This window comes from Peromyscus californicus, unplaced genomic scaffold (genome assembly GCF_007827085.1).
Source record: "Peromyscus californicus insignis strain IS unplaced genomic scaffold, ASM782708v3 Scaffold_9__1_contigs__length_137607984, whole genome shotgun sequence".
In the NCBI taxonomy this organism is placed as follows: domain Eukaryota; kingdom Metazoa; phylum Chordata; class Mammalia; order Rodentia; family Cricetidae; genus Peromyscus; species Peromyscus californicus.
In genome coordinates this window covers 64,007,330-64,028,258 of record NW_026294617.1, presented here as the reverse complement: position 1 = coordinate 64,028,258, position 20,929 = coordinate 64,007,330, and the positions used below count along the sequence as shown (strand labels likewise).

The 20,929-nt window shown below is 40.4% G+C and overlaps 1 protein-coding gene across 4 annotated transcripts in view; it reads left to right on the top strand.

Moving 5' to 3' along the window:
- The window catches only part of Arfip1 (ADP ribosylation factor interacting protein 1), an 87,884-nt gene that overhangs the window by 53,524 nt on the left and 13,431 nt on the right, over positions 1-20,929 (top strand). For all 4 annotated transcript variants that reach the window (XM_052730356.1, XM_052730357.1, XM_052730359.1 and 1 more), the window contains 3 exons: positions 910-1,131; positions 3,602-3,759; positions 9,725-9,899. In XM_052730356.1, the coding sequence (XP_052586316.1) occupies positions 910-1,131; positions 3,602-3,759; positions 9,725-9,899 (555 nt within the window). The remainder of the gene's footprint in view (positions 1-909; positions 1,132-3,601; positions 3,760-9,724; positions 9,900-20,929) is intronic.

Sequence of the window (20,929 nt, the reverse complement as noted above, 5' to 3'; positions counted from 1 at the left end):
GCTCTTTAGCAAGTTAGCTTCATTTGGAGGCCATTATCTTCTAAATGATTGTTTTGAGGGGTGAGGAGGACAAGATCTTGGTAGGTAGGTTGGGACGTGCTATGTAGATAGATCAGCTGCTCTCAAATTCAGAGATCTGCCTGCCTCTGCCTCATAGTGCTAGGACTAAAGGTGTGCACCACCATGCCCTAAGTAAATTCTTTACATGGGAAACTTTGATCCTTCGACTGTAAGTAGTTGCCGTTTTCGGGGCCTTTGAGGAAAGGAAGAGAAATTAGATTCTCTTTGTAAACTTGCTGTGTAATGTGTCCTAGTCTTCAGTTGTGCATTTTAATTTCAGAACGTTTCAGGAATTATGTAAGAAACTTCCTGGGGCCAAATATTGGAGAAATGAGTAACAGCTGTATACTTTCTTTAAAAACTGAGACATCCTCTAGTCCTCTCATTTGATTATTTAGATTTTCCTTAAAAAATGTACAGTTACCTCATGTAGGCTTTGTAAATTCAGTTTCAAAGTTTATTTAATGTGTCCAAACTTAGCTCTCCTCATAATTAGTATCTTATTCTTTCTACTGCCCTAGTTGTGGGAATAAAAAAAAAAAGCATTTCTTTATTAGATCTGGACCCAGGTGCCTACTTGTGAACATTTTATGTGTGTGTGTGGGGGGGGGAGAATGGTCACTTTGCACAACAGTAGCTAGATGTATGTCAGAACTTCCTTAGCTTAGCAAGAGTTTTTAGACAGGCTTGTAAATGTACTTCCTAGGTCCTGGGAAGGGGAACAGTATTCAGCCTGCTAACTAGCTCACTTGAGATTTAGAACTAGAACGTGCAATGTAATGTCCTTTGCATTGCTGTGTTATTATTCTCTGTTTTCTTCCTAAACAAAGTACATCTTTCTACTTCTAGTGTACCCGGCAAATTATATCGGAGAAACTAGGCCGTGGCTCAAGAACTGTGGACCTTGAACTTGAAGCTCAGATTGATATATTAAGAGACAATAAGAAAAAATATGAGAACATTCTGAAACTGGCTCAGACATTGGCAACACAGCTCTTCCAGATGGTGCATACTCAAAAGCAACTTGGAGATGCATTTGCTGACCTGAGTTTGAAGTCTCTAGAACTCCATGTAAGATTATTTAAAATAACTCTTAGGGGTTATGGGTGTGAGGGTGCTAATAGAAGTATTCTGAGAGGTAATTTTTCCATATGTGATTGGCTAAACTCTTAGTAAAATTGTCATTGTTGTGTTTGTTTGGGCTGGACATTGAACCCAATGGCATGTGCTGTACCACTGAGCTTTATCCTCAAACCCCAGTGTAAATGGGATTTTGAGGCATTCTTTTGTCATACAATCTTTAAGAAGACCCAGATGACTCTTTCAATATAATGATCCATTTGTACCTGGAATAGATGCAGCTGGAGGTTCTAGAAGAAAGTTCTTGGTGAGAGAGAAGGAAAAAGATTACCCAGCCTGCTCAAGCCTACAGAGAATCATAACTATGTATGAGTTTTGGTGGTGTCTTAGTTAGGATTTTTATTGCTGTGAAGAGACATGGCCTCAGTTTTCATTAATTGTTGTTGTTGGTGGTGGTGGTAGGGTGTGTGTGTGTGTGTGTGTGTGTGTGTATTCCTAAATACATAAATACAACCTGCTCTGTCTGTATAATGTTACTTGTATGTTTTGGGGGCAGGCCATTTGGTTTTGTATAACTACTTAGGGTGCTTTTCCCTGGGGAAGACTGTTCCGCCCTCTCTCTGTATTCCTTAGTTGCCTGTAGTTCTTTGTGTAGGGTTGAGGCCATGTGTACCTTCTCTCCCTTCATCATCCTGTCCCCGCACCCCCCACACACACACATCCTTGTCCACCGCTGTGTCCCTCATCCATGTCCTCTCCATGCTGTCACCCATGCCCATGTCCCCTATCCACATTCATGTTGGCATGCCTGGTGGTGTTGTCCAATGCTCTGTTATACGGTAAGTAAGATGGCTCTTTAGTTTTTATTAACAATTAGGTTTATGTAAATGTAGTGTTTGGGGGTTTTTTGAGACAGGGTTTCTCCGTGTAACCCTGGCTATCTTAGAACTAGCTCTGTAAACCAGGCTAGACCTAAATTCATAGAGATCCAACCTCCTCTGCCTCCCAAGAGCTGGGATTAAAGGTATATGCCATCCTGCCTGCCTGGCCATCTAGTTTTTATAGTACTCTTTCTCTTGTTTGCTGATTTATTTTTAATTTGGGCTTTTACCTCTTTATAAATGTCAAAAAATAAGTACATTCAATTATAATATTTTAACACGTCCTAGAAGTTAAAGTGTTCTATCCCATACTGTTTTATACTGTTTTATATGCAGTAACATTTATTTATACTTCATACATAATTTGGTTTGTAAAAATGTCAGAAGCATTCTGCTGTCCTACCTTTCATTGTAGAAATGCTATAGGATGGTAGAATGATTGATGTTCTCCCCATTGATTGACACTCTTTTGAGACAGGGTCTTGCCCTTTAGCTCCAATTGGCTTGAACTTTTGAATAGAACTTGAAATACGTCTATTGTTTCAGACACTTGAATGTTAGTATAACAAGTGTGCAATCTTCTTTTTACACATTCCTACATTTGTAATCAGTCTACACAATTTAGAAGACTGAGTCTGGAATAAAGTACATGAACCTGTCTGAAATGGAAAATATTTTTAGCATACTCCCCCAATACTTACTGAATTATTAAATAATTTATCATCTGGAAATGTAATTATAACTGTAGTACTACATTAAATTTTCATCTTCTAGTTAACTTTATATTCCTTTTTTTAATAGCCAGAGTTGAAGTGTTTTATAACAGACTGGAGAATTCAAGTTGAATGGTGCATCTCACAGTAAAGTAGGATTACTTTATTTGGTCAGATGTGCTCCTGAGTAATCCATGTGGACTGGGAAGCTTAGACTGCTGAGCATGAAGAGTGTGTTCTTGCCACATAGGAAAGAACTGTCTGAAATGTGGGCTGAGCTGAAAATAGTTTATTAGAATGAACTGAAGCTGGTGTTGAGTGAATCTCCCTCAGCTGTGGGCCCAGATAGACCTGAGCTTGAAAGGCACCTGGTCCCTAAGTTTACAAAGAAATGTGTCTTGTCTGTATTTATACTTTGAGGAAATTCAATCAAAACACACAAAAGAATGCAATCTATTTTATGTCTGAAAGTTTTAACCAATTGTTACCTAATTTGGTCCTGAAAGTTGTAACTTCTCTGATTAATAAGCTGCTGTATTTCCCCCGAACAGCTGTGCTTACAGTGTAATAGAAACAAAATGTAGAAACAAAAATATTCTTTATAGTGCAAAATAGTTTAGCTTTTAAAATTATTTAGATTTAGCTGTGTGTCTGGGCTAATGATAATTTTGGTTTACTACAATTTTAGTAATTATGTAGCTAGCAATGATTTAGATTCTTATAAATCTAAAGATTAGCAGAAAAAGTAAAACTTCTTTTACTAGATTTCTGAGTCAGACATTTTCCCCATTGGTAATATGTTTATGATTTCAAAGTCATGTCCACTGATTTATTAGTGGACTAGTTAAGATGTCATCTTTGTTTTAGGAAGAATTTGGCTATAATGCAGATACCCAGAAGCTGCTGGCTAAAAATGGAGAGACTCTTCTTGGGGCCATTAATTTTTTCATTGCTAGTGTGAACACCTTGGTGAATAAAACAATTGAAGATACACTAATGACTGTAAAACAGTATGAAAATGCCAGGTGGGTATCGACTTTTTCTATACTGTCCATTTCACAGATGACTTGTATTTAGTTAAGGTTTTTATTGTAAACAAGAGAAACCTGCTGTGTAATATGGGAAGATAAAGAATGTACTAGGGAAAAAAAAGATGGCTAGATGGCTCAGAGAACAAAGGTATTTGTTACATAAGCCTTGTTTTGGTTCAGTGTCTAATTAGCATATGGGTCTGGTACCCTAGTTACTCAATGCAGCCACTTCTCCAGAAGTATTTTCAAAAGGCCCTGAATGCTTCGTATTGGGAATGTCCAATCAGGCCTTAGTCATATACCTCAACCCTATTTGCTAAGAGATGAGGAAATAGAGGAGCTCTCAGTTTTAGCTTCCTATGTCCTGCCAAGTATATACTCTGGAATCTGACCTAATGTGAACCTGTAACTGTATTATTGGTGCATCCCACTGTGAGTAGTCACACTGCTACCATAGTACCAATTCCTGATTTTTGTTTATCCAGGTTCAAACTCTACCAAATGCTTTCACACTTGACCTAATCATAAATATTTCCCTTTATCTTAGTACTTGTTTACAATACAGATTTTCCCAATGTACTATTTTTATACATATATCCCTATCATAGTTTTGTTAAGTGAACAAAATGTGTAGTAATAAGTACCTTTAAATATCTAAAAAATTCTTTAAAAAGTAACACACCCATAATGACATTTTCAACTTCATGTCTAGGTTTTTCCCTGTGTCCTGACACTATTATTTATTATCAGCCCAATTTTCTGGTAGTGTTCGCTGAGTATTTAGAATGCTGACTTTCTGTTCCATTTTCATAGCAGGGTTCAAAATGGTGCTAAGTTTTACCTTGTAGGAGAACTTGACCTTTTGACCTCTTGCTCTGGCTTAATGGTGTGCTTTGAGAACTCCCGAAGCACCTCGCCATTCTGTAGTTGGGTGCTTATCCTTGAGTATGCGTTGTCTATACTTTACACAGGGCAAAAACAGGTATGTGGAGCACTTAAGTTTTGAACATAAAACTTAATTTATTAACATGATAAAATCAGATGGTGAAAAAAGGAATTGGAAGCAATCTACCTATCCTTCCTTCACTAACATTGAAACCATTTATCAGTAATATATCTTTTAATGGAATTCCCTTCAACAACATCTACAGCAATTGATTTTCCAGTCTGTTTAAATCCTTTCAGAGACATTGCATTTTTCAAAGGATTCATTATGCGTATGAATAAAAGCTTCATTTGTCTAACTTCTTTAATCAGTCTTTGCTGAATTATCTATCATAATCATTCACAGTGCACAATCTTCTATCTTTAAACATTTTAAGATGATTTTCAGTCTTTTCAGTTTTTCTAGTACTTAAGAAAATAAGACTTTTCTTGTTGTATGTGTCTCCCCCTGAGTGCTGGGGTTCCTGGCAGGTGCCACCATGCACAGATAAGTACACAAAACATTAGATTTACAGAGGAGGAAAGTAAGTCCACAGAGCATGAATGGCTTGCTTACCTGTAGTTTCAAATGCCCATTTGGCTTTCTAGCTTTTCATGTAAAATTCGGGGCAGAAAGTGTAGTTCAGAGATCGTGTCTTGCCAAGCACTCTCACAGCCATCAGTTCAGTTCCTAGCACAACAAAACAATAATGTAATTTTTAAAAACATAAAAATTTTCATGTTTTGTGGTGATATTTTGTTGTACTCTAATAAAATTTGCCTGAAGATCAGAGAACAGAACAAGCCACTAGATTAAACATAGAGGTCAGGCAGTGGTGGCACACACCTTTAATCCTAGCACTCGGGAGGCAGAGATCCATCTGGATCTCTGTGAGTTCAAAACCACACTGGGCTACATGATTGATCCATGCTAGGAGAGAAACAGAGCCAGGCAATCGGTTACACACCTGTAACCCCAGTACTTGGGAGTCACATGCCTTTAATCCCAGCACTAAGAAGGTTGAGACAGGAAGTGATATGGCTGGGCGGAGAAAGGCATTATAAGGCGTGAGGAGACAGGAACAGAAGCCTTTTGGCTGAGGACTCAGGCATTCAGTCAGAGATTTCGTGGAGTGGGTGAGGTGAGAAGTAGCTGTGGCTTGTTCCTTTGTCTCTCTGATCTTTCAGCATTTACCCCAATATCTGGATCTGGGTTTTTAATTATAAGACCATTTAAGATTTGTGCAACAATGTCTCATAATGAAAAACAGTTTTTACATATTACAATGAGAACCGTAACTTGAAGGATAATGTGGTATCGGATCTCAGTATTATACAGTATATTGGCTTATTTGGAAACCTTCAGACAACCTCATTTGTATGCTTGACAGACCAACAAAGATCATCCCAAAATCATCCTTTTTTATTCAGATTACACTAGCAAATTCTTTAAGTTTAGCTTGGGGTTTGATTTCTGTTTATCATTTAGCCGAGGACTTGGTTAGTTCTAACACTGGGACATTGGCTTCTAATGATGAAGAGTCCAAACTATAAAGTTTTAAGTAGCAGAGTTTTCTTCTTTGTTAAACCCACAATTTACTGACTTTTACGGCAAGGGTCAACCATTTGATCAGCATTAGAAGTAGTTAGTAATTAAGGCACATGCTGGGTGGTCTGTTAACCCCTGATATGCATTGTGTACAAGTACTTCCTAGCCCTCTGGTAACAGCCCATTCAGCATTTCTCCACAGCAGCGCCAGAAAGGCAGGCAGTTGTGATGAAAGCTTTTCAGATGTGGACACCTGCTCTCCATAGAGTAACAGGCCGAGGCTAGCCATCTTGAAGTGAAGGTTGCTCTGAAGGGCTAGGTGCCCTCCTTGGGTGTAGGAGTGCTCTTAGAGGAGAGTTGCTGGGAAGAGCTTCTGCTTTGATGTCATCTACAAAATGAGTGTCACAGTAAAGACTACAAGGTCAATAGTGTAACTTTGCTTATATTTCAGTTAATCATTACTGTTTTAAAAAGTGCTGCCAGGATTTGAAGGGGCATTTGTTGTATTTTTAAAAGGGCGGGAAGGAAGGAGTCACACCATACAACAGGGCCCACCTAGGAGGTTTATTGAGGGGGAAGGGACAGAGAAGGGGGCAGGGACCGGTCGGGGACGAGGAAGAGAGAGACAGAGACAGAGAGATGAGAGATGGGAGATGTGCAAGGCCCGCCTTTTATAAGGAAACAGCAAATGCACACAGGAGGTGCTCTTAGAGTTGACAGCTGAGATATATCCTGTCAGGACCCTAAGGGTAGACCAGTATGGACGCCTAAATGCTAACAAGATTGGTTCTACTTTTTTGTTTGTGTTTGCTTCTAGCTCTTCCTTTAGAATGCTAATACTAAGCATTCTAAAGGTTGTAATTATTGCCCAATGTCATGTAATACATATGTGTATGAAATTTTGTGGTAATTGTTCCCATTCATAGATGGAAAATGGGAACACAAAAAAATGCAATACTAACGGAAGACATGAGAGCAAGTGAAAGGTAGTTGGCTTCTAAATCCCTGGGTTTAACTAACTTGTTACTGTTACCAAGTTTGTCTTGCCCCATTGACTTTTTATGTCTGTCTTAATCTTCATTATCTTTATTCTAGTTTCCAGACTCATTTCTTACTGCCCATAGTCCTGGGGCTGGCCCATTTTATGGTCTGCTCCAGTCCATGTCCCTTCCTTACCATTAGAGAATCAGCTTTAACCTTGAACAGTGGAATCAGGTCAAATCGCAGCTCTTCTGTGGCTTTTTACTGCTTGTTCTTGCTGTCTTACATCAGGGACCATGGGGCTACCTACTGTCTTGACTGAAATTTCTTCCATTGTTGTGTACTAATTTTCGATTATAATACACTGAATTAATTCACAAATATCTCCCAGTGCCCACACTGTTTTCTTTTTGGGACATTCTACCAATTTCATCAACCTAATAAGCTTTTACCATCCTTCAAATTTTAATTATGTCGTGGTTTTGTTCTCAGAAATGCTTTCTCAAATATCTAGTCAATCCCCTTGTCGGTAATGATAATTTGCATCATGACATTTTGTTGTAATTGGGTACCAGCTTCTTGAGGATTAACTTATCAGCTCACCCAAAACACAGAAGGTGCTGACTTGATAATTGTTGCATGGATCAACTATTAGGGAACAAACAAATGATCCTCACTGGCCCTGCAAGATCTAGTTTGTTAAATTTAGTACAAGTTAAAAATAAACTGGGCTTGAACACCGGGCATGGTAGCACATGCCTTTAATCCCAGCACCCAGGAGGGAGAGACAGATTATCTGAGTTTGAGGCCAGCCTGGAATTAATAAATTCCAGCTTATGGGATGAGTTCCAGGACAGTCAGGGCTACACAGAGAAATCCTGTCTCTAGAAAAAATTAAAAAACAAAACGAAACCAAAGAAACACACTGGGCTTGGGCTGGGTGTGGTAGTGCATGCCTTTAATCCCAGCACTTGGGAGGCAGAGTCTGGGAAGGCCCAATCTCCCACCATCAACACCCAAAGCTGATATTCTATTTAAACTACCTCTTGTAAACTTTCTTTCTGTACATAAAATTATCTAGTACATCATACATATGTATGTAGTACATTAATTTATTTTTCCCAGGCAAGGTCTCTGTGAGTTCAAGGCCATCTGGACTACATATAGTAAGTTCCAAGACAGCCAGAGCTACACAGTGAGACTCCATCTCAAAAACCCAAAAATAAATAAACAAACTGGGCTTAGTGTGAGGGACTGACATATTCTTTCTCAAGTTAGCTATATAATGTAGTTCATTACATAAAATACTCTTCATTCTTGGACTGGGAGATATGACTCACCCTGTTGATATCTAAGTAAAGACCTTTAATTGTAGGACATAAACATTGTGATTCTGATTTTTTTTTTTTTTTTTAACTAAATTAGAGGTGACTTGCTTCTTTTCAGTTGAGTACTGACTACTTCAGAGGCAGCTGGGCAAGTCACTGCTTACCACAGCAGTGCTATACTTCCACAGGGCTGTGACAGAGGTGCGGTGCAGATCACTAGTGAGATCATGGAGTGAGGCTGATGGGGTAGCCGTTTTCAAATCATTCAGGCAAAGCATCTCACAGACAGGCCATAGTGCTCTGTAGGAGATGCCATTGTCACATTCTAAACGCTACTGTGACACAAAACATCCACCTAGCATTGTGCTGTCTCCTGTGCCTGTTAAACACTGAAATGTGGCCTGTGTGAATAGAGTGTGATGACACTAAAGCATATGCCATGGCTTTCCAAGACTCAGTGTCCAGATGCGAAGCAGCTCGTTAGCATTTGTCTACATTCTTCACGTGTTGCAGCAATAGGATTTTCAATGTTCTGGGTAAAATAAATCAATATTTATTATTTAAATATAGTTATTAGAACATTTTAAAGTGCATGTACAACATGCATTGGTAACCCTCAATGTAACTTCTCCTACTGGTTTTGCTAGGGCATTCTGAAGGTGGCTGGTCTCGCCAACTTAGTTTCATCAGTATTAACCAGTTTGTATTAAGGATTGATAACTACTTTTGAACTTGGATTGACATCAGTTGAAGTCACATTTTTTTTTTTAATTTAAGTGGTTGCTAAATGTTGAAAATTTTGTCAGTTAATACTGTATTTGGGGAGAAATAGTCTATGAGATTAAGAAGCAGCTCTCCTATGGGACTGTGTGTGTGCACGCATTGTGTACTTACACATGTGTGCATGCATGTATTTTACAGTGCTGGAGAACAAAGCCAAGATCTCACACATTCGAAAGAAGCACTCTAGCACTGAGGTCCTCCATCCCTTTGATATATCAATAGCTCTTTATTTTTAGAGAAGTACTGGTTTCAGATACATCGAGTATAGACTGTGTGTGTGTGTGTGTGTGTATCTTATGTATTACTATTAATATGAGACTGAGTGCTGTTTCCAGCCCATCTCCAGACTGTTTCAGTGTTTTCTGGTATGCATTATTTATTTTCTTCTTTTCAGAATTGAATATGATGCATATCGAACTGATTTGGAAGAACTGAACCTTGGACCACGTGATGCAAACACTCTGCCAAAAATTGAGCAGTCACAGCACCTGTTCCAAGTGCACAAGGAAAAGTACGATAAAATGCGCAGTGATGTTTCTGTCAAGTTGAAATTTCTTGAAGAAAATAAGGTAAAGTTTTTCTTTGCCTTCTGGCAGCTTTCCGTGGATTTTAAAATGATCACTTAAAACAAAAATCAGTAGAAAGTATTTATTTCTAATAACTTTTTCATGACAGTTGCATGGAGGAATTTTGTTTATAATCAGTTTGAGTTTATAGGTACAATAAAAATAAACTTACCTTTCTTTTATAAAAATCATTGCCAGGCGGTGGTGGTGCACGCCTTTAATCCCAGCACTAGGAAGGCAGAGGCAGGCTGATCTTTGTGAGTTCGAGGCCAGCCTGGGCTACAGAGTGAGTTCCAGGAAAGGCGCAAAGCCACACAGAAACCCCGTCTCAAAAACCAGAATAAAAAAAAAAATCACCAACCATGCTATCTTGTGCTTTCATATATAACAACTGGGAGTCAAAAATGCTTGTGTTAAACTTTGAGATGGAGATTGATGTTGGTAGCGAGTACTTGAAGTAGTTAAATAATGGAGCTGTTACCTGGCTTGGTGGTCCATGCCTCTAGTCCCAGCGTTAGGAGGCAGCAGGCAGTCCTGGTTTTGTGTGCTTGTTTTCCTTGGGTGCTAGGGATTGAATCCAAGCCCTGAGCATGATGAGTCAGTGGTCTACTGCCGAGCTGTGTCCTCAGCCCTTGAGTTTTCCTTTGTGTGAAAGATGAGTTCCTGTGTTCAGCATGTCTTCTGAGTTTTATGTAGAAGAGTGTAGTTGCAAATGAGAGAGCCAGTAACAAGCATAGTACAGTTGGTGTTGCTCAGTCCTGGAAGGTGGATCTTGCGTGGCAATAGTTCTCTTTGTGTGCTATTTGCATCCTTTGAAGTCTTGACAGGCCTTCAACCATACTTCTTCCAAGTGCCCTCTTAAAATGGCTATGTAGTCAGTCTGTTACTGTGGTGTGTACCCGAGACAGCTGCTCTCTAAAGAGAAAAGGTTGCCTTGGTTCACAGTTGCCGAGGTTTCAGTAATAAGGTAGTGTATCCAGCAGGAGCATGTAGCAAACAAAACTGCTCACCCTGTGGTAGCCAGGGTGATCCTCCTTCCTTACGAGGCCGCACCATGTTGGTTCTTCTTCCTTTGTTTGTGGTAGGGTTGGTTTTGTTCTACTTTGTTGTTGTTTGAGATAAGGGCGCACTATGTAGCCCAGGCTGTCCTGGAACTTGCTATATAGACCAGGCTGGCCTTGAACTTACAGAGATCAGCCTGCCTATGCATATGCCACCACACCCAGCTGTTGCTTTTATTTCTGAGACAGAGTTTTGGTATATAGAAAAAAGCTGATTCATGATGAACTCTGTGCCTGAGTTTTTAGCTAAGCAGGCTTGTGCCCCATGCCTGGCTTTAGGCCCCACTTTAGGCCCCAATAGTGACATAGGTTGGCAGTCAATTTTCTAACACATGGTCCTTTGGGGGCATTAAAGATTCGAATTGTAGCAATTATTTTTCTTTACTTCTAGAAAACTAGTATTTATAGTCTCCCTCGTGACATCAAAGGGCTATATTGAATTACTATCTTCTTGTTTCCTTTAATGTTTCCTTAGAAACTCACAGCTACCATAAAGCCCGCAGAGTAATATATTTCTTTGGAATCTACCAAGTCTAGAAGTGTTACTCCAGTTTTTGAAGAAACTATGGATGAAAATACTCACCTGGAAACAATACAGTGGTAGAAAAAGAAACCTAAGGAGATTGTCAGACAGATTGCCCAACATGATTGCACAGCCTTTTAAGACATTCATTAGCTAAGGCCCATAAGATTATGTTCATTTCCATCTCAGACATATGAATCACTTGCATTGTTCAGTATTTTGGTAGATACTATCAGTATTTGCATATTTGTTGACATTACTACTGTGTGGTATAGTACTTAAAAAGAGGCATGCTCTACAGGAATATGTATATTGACACCTTCACAGCCAGCCAGCTCATCTCTAAATTTTAAATGCTAGTCAGATGGATCTTACTAATGCCTTTATTTTGTAAGCACCGAAAAAATTTTCATGATGGGAGTGACAGAAAGGTAGTTACAGTTTAGGCACTCAGTCAGCACCTTGTTAAGGAAGAATGTGGGTGTGGCCGTGCCTTAATCCCAGTACTGGGGTAGCATAGCAGAAGGACCTGTGGATTTGAGGTCAGCATGGTCTGCAGAGCAAGGCCAGCCAAAGCTGTGTAGAGACCATGTCTCAAAGATAAATTAAGTAATTTTAAAAATAAAGTAGATATTTACCATCTTGTAAGGAAGCTTTTATGGCCAAGTGGAATACTGAATAACTTGAGCCCAGCTGTCACAAGGGGCATTTCTGTGGCAGCATGATGGGGATTGGGAACCAGGTAGGATAAAGGTGCAGGTGGACCTTCGTTTAAACCAGTGTTCAACTTGAAGCAAGGATGGAATATTGAACAGGAGATGATAGGAAGTTGACCATTGTGTGTTCAGAGTTTAGAAACGGAGTCGGGGCTTCCGTGGCAAAGGTTTGGGCATTAGTGGAGAATAATGTCATTCTTTTTTACTATAAAATATAATAGAAAATTATCCCTCTTTTCATGGGTTTTGTTTTCTGAGATTAAGTCTTAGTCTTTGGAGGCTGCTAGGACAATCACCATAGATACGTAGTTTATAAACAGAAATGTGGGGCTGGAGAGATGGCTCAGTGGTTAAGAGCTCCAACTGCTCTTCCAGAGGTCCTGAGTTCAATTCCCAGCAACCACATGGTGGCTCACAACCATCCGTAACGAGATCTGGTGCCCTCTTCTGGCCTGCAGGGACACATGCAGGCAGAACGCTGTATACATAATAAATAAATAAATAAATCTTTATAAACAGAAATGTGTTTCTCTGGTCTCTAGAGACTTGAAGGTCTGAGGTGAAGGCATCCAGACTTGATGTCTGGTGAGGTCCTGCCTCTGGCTCATGGATGGCTCTTTCTTGTAGGAAGAGGAAGGAGTTTCAGGCCTCTTTGAGGAGGGCATTAATTCATTCATGTGGACTTGGGACCAAACACCACCAGAGGCACCTCTGTCCTGCCATCTCCTTGGGGTGAGGATTTCAAAATGAACGTAGGGGCAGAGCATTCAGGCCACAGCACGTGGTTATCATCAGCTAGATTTCAGAGTGAACTGCAGTCAGTGAGTCTAAAATAAAGGTTCTATAGAAATGGATCTTTTATCCTTTTACTTAATGGTTCAAAATTATGAGGTACTATCGAACTGTTAATGTAATCATTATCTATAGGACTTAGATCCGTGAGAGACCTTCTCAGGGCTGTACAGTTGGACAGCTCTCACCGTTTTTATGTGGAATAGTGAGAAAGCAAAGGAGGCCTAGGCACTGTCTTTCCTCCAGTTTGCCGCCTTGACAGCTTTCCCTTCGGTTCTGTTCTTCTGTTAAACTGCTTCTGGGTTAATTGATCTTTTATACACAGATGTAAATCATCTATTTAGGAGTTGAATTTTAATAAAACACACTACAGGTTTTTATTTCTTCAGTGTATTTTTAGAGAACAGTATCACTGAATGTGCTGCTTTATAATTTGATGTTGTAAGGACTTGTTTGTAGTTCTCTATGTTCTCTACTGGTTCTTGTGGCTTGTAGCTTTCTATACTAATAGTTTCCAACAAGCAAGCACTTTGAAACTGAGTTACATCCCCAGCCAACTGCTCTTCTAAACTGAGAGGCCAAACAGTAAGGTGTTAGAATGGTTCTTAAAGCCAAGGCAGAAAGTCCTTGAGTATGGAACTGAGAGTCAGCCCTGTGGCTTGGTATTAAGTTTTAGTGTTAGTGTTTGTGAGCCTGGCCCGGGTTAGGTTCTTTGCTCTGTTTTAGAAATGAAGATATTTACAGTATGCTCTTAGTCTAGCCTGGCTGTGCTTTGGCAAAACATAACAGATAGGTATATGAGCAGCAGCAGAGTGACACTAAGCCTGTAGCTGAGGATCTTTGCCCCTTAGGGACCACCACTCAGATAAAGCTGGTCCTCAATTATTACACCTGAAAAGAATTTCAGAACCAATAGAGTGCTTGCCTAGCAAGTCTGAGGCCCTGGATCTAATCCCCAGCACAGAGGAGAGGAAAAGATTTACCTGGACATGCCTGCAGTCCCAGCGTTTGAGGGGCCTCGAGATGCAAGACGATTGGCCATCGAGGTCAGTCTGTACCACATACTCAGTCTGAGGTTTGTCTGAGCTACAACGTGAGACCATATCTCAGACAAACAATGAATTCAGGGCTGAAGCGAGTCACGATAGCAAGTGTAATTGTCAGAGATAAAAGAAGCACGCACTTTGGGTTTTATCAGGTGTGGGATGGCAGGGGAATTTAAGAAGTGAGACTACTTGGGTGTGGGATTATCAGGAAAGAGAGAGGCACATCGTAAGTGTCCTAACAATTTTGTTGTCTTTTGAAGTTACACTGCTCAAAGAATATAATCTACACCTAGGTTAAAAGATCAAACAGAGTTTAAAAATTAAGTAAAACTACAAGCTGGTTTGCTTATCTTAAAGAATTGTCTACTTGTAAATGAAATTGTGAGGTGAGTCTGTGAGGTACATTGTTCAGATTTAAGGGCAAGAGAGAATTGCTGATGTGTTCAGCTCAAAGGTCACAGGCACTGTGGCCCTAAGTAAGCACAGTCCATTTGTTGCCTTTAGCTCTTGTTCAGGATCTCCTGGACTCAGTTATGTTGAAGTTTGTTCGCTCTTGGCCCATGGGAAACCAAACTAGATCCTGGCTTCTCTTCCTGTGCTCCGTTGATTTCCTGTCTCATCCCTTACTACAAGTGTATACTGCTGCACACTTCTGTATGTGTGCTTGCCTTAATACAGAGTGATAAAAGGCATATCTGAACTCGCTATTCGCCTTTAGTAAGAAGCTGTGTTCTGCTTTCGTGTGTGTTTTCTGCCTTCCCACCCCATGATGCAGATCGTACACAGTCGTATTGGTCTCTGTGGTGCCTTTCGTCTGCTAACCACACCGGGTTCATAGCAGGAAGAACCGAGTTCACTAGACGCTTGAGTGTCTCACCTCTCATCAGCATCTCGCCTCTTGGATCGTTAATTAACAGAGTTTGAGATATTTGTGACCTCAAGCAGCTTCTTTACCCATCATTTACCCTTTCAAGGCTCAAAACCAAACATTAGGCCACTTTAGTAAAACAGAAAGAAAGCCAACATTTCTGGTGCTCTGTAAAGTCTGTGTAAATAGGTACTCTTCCCTCCTTTAAGCCCTCATGATATTCAGAGATGGTGCAGGCATTCACCAACACAGTGTGTGCATTCTTCCCTGGATTGGAAGTCCACTGCAGGAACTGGTGAGCCATGGAGGGAGGTGAGTCACCAGGAGAGAAGAGAGTGTGTCCTGACTGGCTTACTGTCTTGGAACACTCCGGCTGTGTCTGTCTCCCAAGCCTACTGTTGCTGGGGAAAGAAGCAGATTAGCTCTAGCAACTCTTTAAGTTTGTTTTAAACAACTCTGTGCTGGAACCACTGAGAATGTAAGCTACATGGTGGAAGGTAATGTGAGGCTGGGAGTGGGGCTAGTGGTAGAGAGCTTGTCTAGTGTGCTTGAGGCCCTGGAGGCTGAACCCAGCACTAGGAAGAAGATGGGAAAGAGTAATTACACTTACATGACAGGTGTTTTAAGGCTATGACTATGTTGAGGGTGGGGTTAAATGTGCAAAATAGCCCCATAAAACAGTTTGGGGTATAAACCAAAAAGTAAGGGTTTATTTATTTTTAAGAAAAGTAAAATTACTCTTTAAGACAATATTAATTAGCTATAACCTGTAGACAAATTTCTAAACAGTCTTATTAAATTTAAAAAAAAAATGGAGCCAAATGTAGGGGTGAAAGCCTTAAAGATCAGGGAAATAAGAACAGCCACCAGCCAACCTTAACTCACCTACTCTGTAGCTTCCAAGTGTGAGCTACTTCCTGTCTAACCTGTGCCTTTATTGCCTTGCTGTTCTGCCCTCTCATTGGCTCTTAGCCCAGTTACCTCACTTCCTTGTCACTTGTCTGTCTGTACAGACCTCCAGGTCTCTATGGTTGGTACTGGGATTAATGGCTTGTGTCACCACACTTGGCTGTTCCCTAGTGTGTCCTTGAACTCACAGAAACCCTGCCTGCCAAGTGATCTGATTAAAGGCGTGTGCTACCACAGCCTGAATTTTGTGTTAATGGCTTGCTATTTTCCTGATTTCCAGGCAAACTTTATTTATTAACATACAAATAGAATATCACCACAATAACCATCAAATACAGGTTTGTTTCATTGGTTTGTGTTTTAATGACTTCAAAGATGGTAAGGAGTCAGAGAAATATAGACTGGACTTTAGATCTATCTTGGAGTAATATAGTGACTTAGTTTTGAAATGTACATTTTTATTCTTAAAAATCAGTTATTCTGAATCTGTGGGTGATAATAACAGTAGTTGTTTATATTCAGTATTTTGCATAAAACAGTATCATTTTTTGGGTGTGGTTTCTTTGTTCCTATTCATGTTAGGCAGGTACTCTACCACTGAACTCTCTCCCTAGTCCTAGAATTTTTCCTTTCTTTTCCCTTCCTTCCTTCCTTCCTTCCTTCCTTCCTTCCTTCCTTCCTTCCTTCCTTCCTCCTTCCTTCCTTCCTTCCTTCCTTCCTCCTTCCTCCTTCCTTCCTTCCTTCCTTCCTTCCTTCCTTCCTCCTTCCTTCCTTCCTTCCTTCCTTCCTTCCTCCTTCCTTCCTTCCTTCCTTCCTTCCTTCCTTCCTCCTTCCTTCCTTCCTTCCTTCCTTCCTTCCTTCCTTCCTTCCTCCTTCCTTCCTTCCTTCCTTCCTTCCTTCCTTCCTTCCTCTTTCCTTCCTTCCTTCCTCTTTCCTTCCTTCCTTCCTTCCTTCCTTCCTCCTTCCTTCCTTCCTTCCTTCCTTCCTTCCTTCCTTCCTTCCTTCCTCCTTCCTTCCTTCCTTCCTTCCTCCTCCTTCCTTCCTTCCTTCCTTCCTTCCTTCCTTCCTCCCTCCTCCCTCCCTCCCTCCCTCCCTCCCTCCCTCCCTCCCCTCCTTCCTTCCTTCCTTCCTTCCTTCCTTCCGTGTGTGTGTGTGTGTGTGTGTGTGTGTGTGTGTGTGTGTGTGTGTTTCAAGACTGGGTTTCTCTGCATAGCCCCAGCTGTCCTGGAACTAGCTCCTTAGACAAGGTTGGCCTCGAACTCAGAGATCCATCTGCCTTTGCCTCTCAAGTGCTGGGAAGAAATGAAATATTCTTTCATTTCTAATACATTACCACCTTATTTCATTGTGTATTATGAATTTAATTTTTTAGAGAAAAATTTAGAGGGCCAAATAAAATGGTTGGACGTAAGAAAGAATGCATGGAAACTAGAAAATGTCTGACGGAGTAGAAAATGCACACAGTGTGAGGCAGCAGTTGTGTGACTATGTGGCTGTGACTTGACACATCCAGGCAGCAGCAGGAAGTGCAGCACTTGTTAAACTTAGGATTTGGAAAAGTTAGGGGACCACGTATCCCTTGCTTAATACATACCTGTGAGGGGAATGCCATACTCTGGTTTAGTTAGTTGGATTTTTTTTTTCTTATAGTGCTAGGATCCAAAGCCAGATTCTTGCTGCTAAGCCACAGTCCCTGCTTCCAGCCTAGACTTCTGAATTTAAAATGATGATTACATAAGCCAGAGTTTAAGGAACACATTTACCATCACCTAGTATGTACTAGTAACAGATGAAGCCTCAAATTCATGTAGTTGACAGTAGCTCTGACCTTTTGATCCTCATGCCTTCACGAGTGTCAGATATTAGGCATGAGCCACTAACCCGAGTTTGTGTGGTACTGGAGAGTGCATCCAGGACTTTGTGCATGTTGGGCAAGCACTCTACAAGTACATTCTTGGAATGTTTTTCCTATTGTCAAAAAAGAGAAAGAAGAAGAACTTCAGCTTTGTAGTGTTTTAAAGTATCCGTGTCAGTTATTCGCTATATAATTTTTTTCTACAACTGGACTATGAGTACTTGGTATATTTACACATAGGTCAAGTGAGATTAAGAAATGGAGATGATGGCGGGGTGGTGGTGGCGCACGCCTTTAATCCCAGCACTAGGGAAGCAGAGCCAGGTGGATCTCTGTGAGTTTGAAGCCAGCCTGGTCTACAGAGTGAGATCCAGGACAGGCATCAAAACTATACAGAGAAATCCTGTCTCGAAAAACCATAAAAAAAAAAAAAAAAAAAAAAAAGGAGATGAAGAATCTTTTTGTTCTAAATAAAAGTCAATAAGTTAAGATTCCTGTGTGATGCTGAGCACAAAATGAATTGTCAAGTGTCAAAAAATGATCTACCTACATTTAGATCCTGCGAACATTCCCTTATCCATACATCTTTATCTTCTGAGCACATGTTACCATGTAATTTGTAATTTTGTGTTGCTGTTATTCTTCGCTGTTCATTAGCAAACAGCAAATATATGCTGCTCAAGTATGTAGTGTTCCAGATACTGATGTCACCAGTAAATGAAAAATAAATATAAATCCTCTCCTCAGAGCTTATAGTCTAGTGTTAGAAAACAACTTAGTCTATAAGTGTGTATATAAATACATATACATATATTTGTATATATGTGTATCTATACCTGTGTGTATATGTAGCTAGAGTTTTCCTGCCTGGCCCACAGTCAGGACAAATCTCTCTCACCTGCCAGTCCCACAGCCACTCAGACCCAACCAAGTAAACACAGAGACTTATATTGCTTACAAACTGTATGGCTGTATGAGGCTTCTTGCTAACTGTTCTTATATCTTAAATTAACCCATTTCTATAAATCTATACCTTGCCACATGGCTCGTGGCTTACCGGCATCTTCACATGCTGTTTGTCATGGAGGCAGCTGGCAGTGACTCTGACTCAGCCTTCCACTTCCCAGAATTCTTCTCCTCCTTGTCCCGCCTATACTTCCTCCTGCTTGACTACTGGCCAATCAGTGTTTTATTTACCAACCAATCAGAGCAACACATTTGCCATACAGAACATCCCACAGTACTGTATACACACACACTTCAGTCTAGCTCCCTCATAAAACAGAATATGCAGTGTTTGTCTTAGTCTGCCTTGTTTTACTTAACCTAATGATTTCTGGTTTTTTATCCATTGTCTTACAAATATTATGATCCCATTTTTTTTTACAGCTCAATAAAATTCCGTCAAATATAGGTACCACATTTTCTTTCTTTTTTGTTGTTTTTTCTTTTTTTTTTCATTTTTATTTATTTATTTATTTTTCTATTATCAGCTTGATACAGTACAAATTCTTATCCTAATAGTGAAATGTTTCATTGAGGCTTGCCCAGTAATTGAGTCAAACCAAAACTTACTATAAGCCACAGTCATCCTAGGATTCCCCCTGCTATTATAGCCTCCCTGGTTCTGTGGTTTGCAGTCTGATTGTTCTTTGCTTTATATCTAGTATCCACTCATGAGTGAGTACATACCATGTTTGTCCTTCTGGGTTTGGGTTACCTCACTCAGGATGATATTTTCTTTATCTGTTCATCTGTTGATGGGCACTAGGTACTTCTATTTCTTAGCTGTCATGAATAGTGAAGCAGTGAATGTGAATATGCAGACAGATATCTCTGTGGTAAGGTTTAGTGACTTAAAATACTTGTAGCTTTCTTGGGGGCTTCCCGAGCCTTCTGAACTCTCTCTAGGAAGGAATTTTTCATTCTGGAAGGGTGTAGCTGTACAACACTCATCCACACCTTTCTGGGTTCTTACATTCCTGTGTCCCTTCTTCCACAATGTTTCCTGAGCTGTATGATTATTTTCTCCTTCTTTGAATTTCCATAATAACTACATCCCCTGCATAGAGAAACTTGTTGACAAAAGCTGACAGCAGCAGTAATTTATAGGCCTAAACATAAGTGTTTACAAGAGGTGATGGAATCTACATGACATGAAACTGGGACTGTCGGTGGAAGGAGGAAGGGGACCAACCTGTTGCAGCATTATTTGTGACTTGAAAAGATAAGAATCACCAAGCTGGGCGTGGTGGTGCACATTTTTAAGCCCAGCACTCCGGAGGCAGAGCAAGAAGATCTCTGTGAGTTCGAGGCCAGCCTGATCTACAAAGTGAGTTCCAGGACAGCCAGGAGTATTACACAGAGGAACACTGTCTCGAAAAAACAAAACAAAAAAAGACGAAGGAAGGAAGGAGGGAAAGAAAGATCACCAGTAAAGGACTAGCTCATTCAAATATTAGAGTATTTTACAACTATAAGAAACAAAGAAGAATTCTATTGATGGAAAGACCCCAGAACATACTTGAGCTAAGTATAAATACCGTTGTACTTGGTACCTTCAGGGTCTTCCTGTTGTAGCTCAGGCTGGCCTCAAGTTCATGATCTTTATGCTTCTGGATTGTAGGTGTATACCATTGTACCAGGCTGGTACCGTAACTTAATGTTACAAAGGAAGAATACATAATCATGTTTTATTTGTTTGCATAAAGGAAAAATAGAAATATTAATAAAATCAATTACTTAGAAGAGAAACTATAGATGGAAACAGGGTGAAAATGATACATATTAAATTGGGAGTGGGGGTGGGGAGATTGAGACAGACTTTCTCTGTGTAGCCCTGGCTGTCCTGGAGCTAACCCTGTAGATCAAGCTGGCTTCGAATTCAGAGATCCACCTGCCTCTGCCTCCCAAGTGCTGAGATTAAAGGTGTGTGCCACCATGCCCAGCCATATTAAAATTTTTAATCCATATAAATGTTCTACCTAACCTGGGTATAGCTATAATCTCAGTCACTCAAGAGGCTGAAGCAGAAGGATCCTGAGTTCTAGACCAGCATAGGCAATGTGGTGAGATGATGAGATTCCACCTAAAGAACCACAGAAACAAAGTATCAGTCCTACTATTCAAAAGTAGGTACTAGACTGGTGAGGTGTTTCAGCAGGTCAGGATGCTGGCACCCAAATCTAATGACCGGTTTAGTCCTGGAGATGGACCACGTGGTGGAAGGAGAATTAACTCCTGTAGGTTGTCCTTGGACCAGC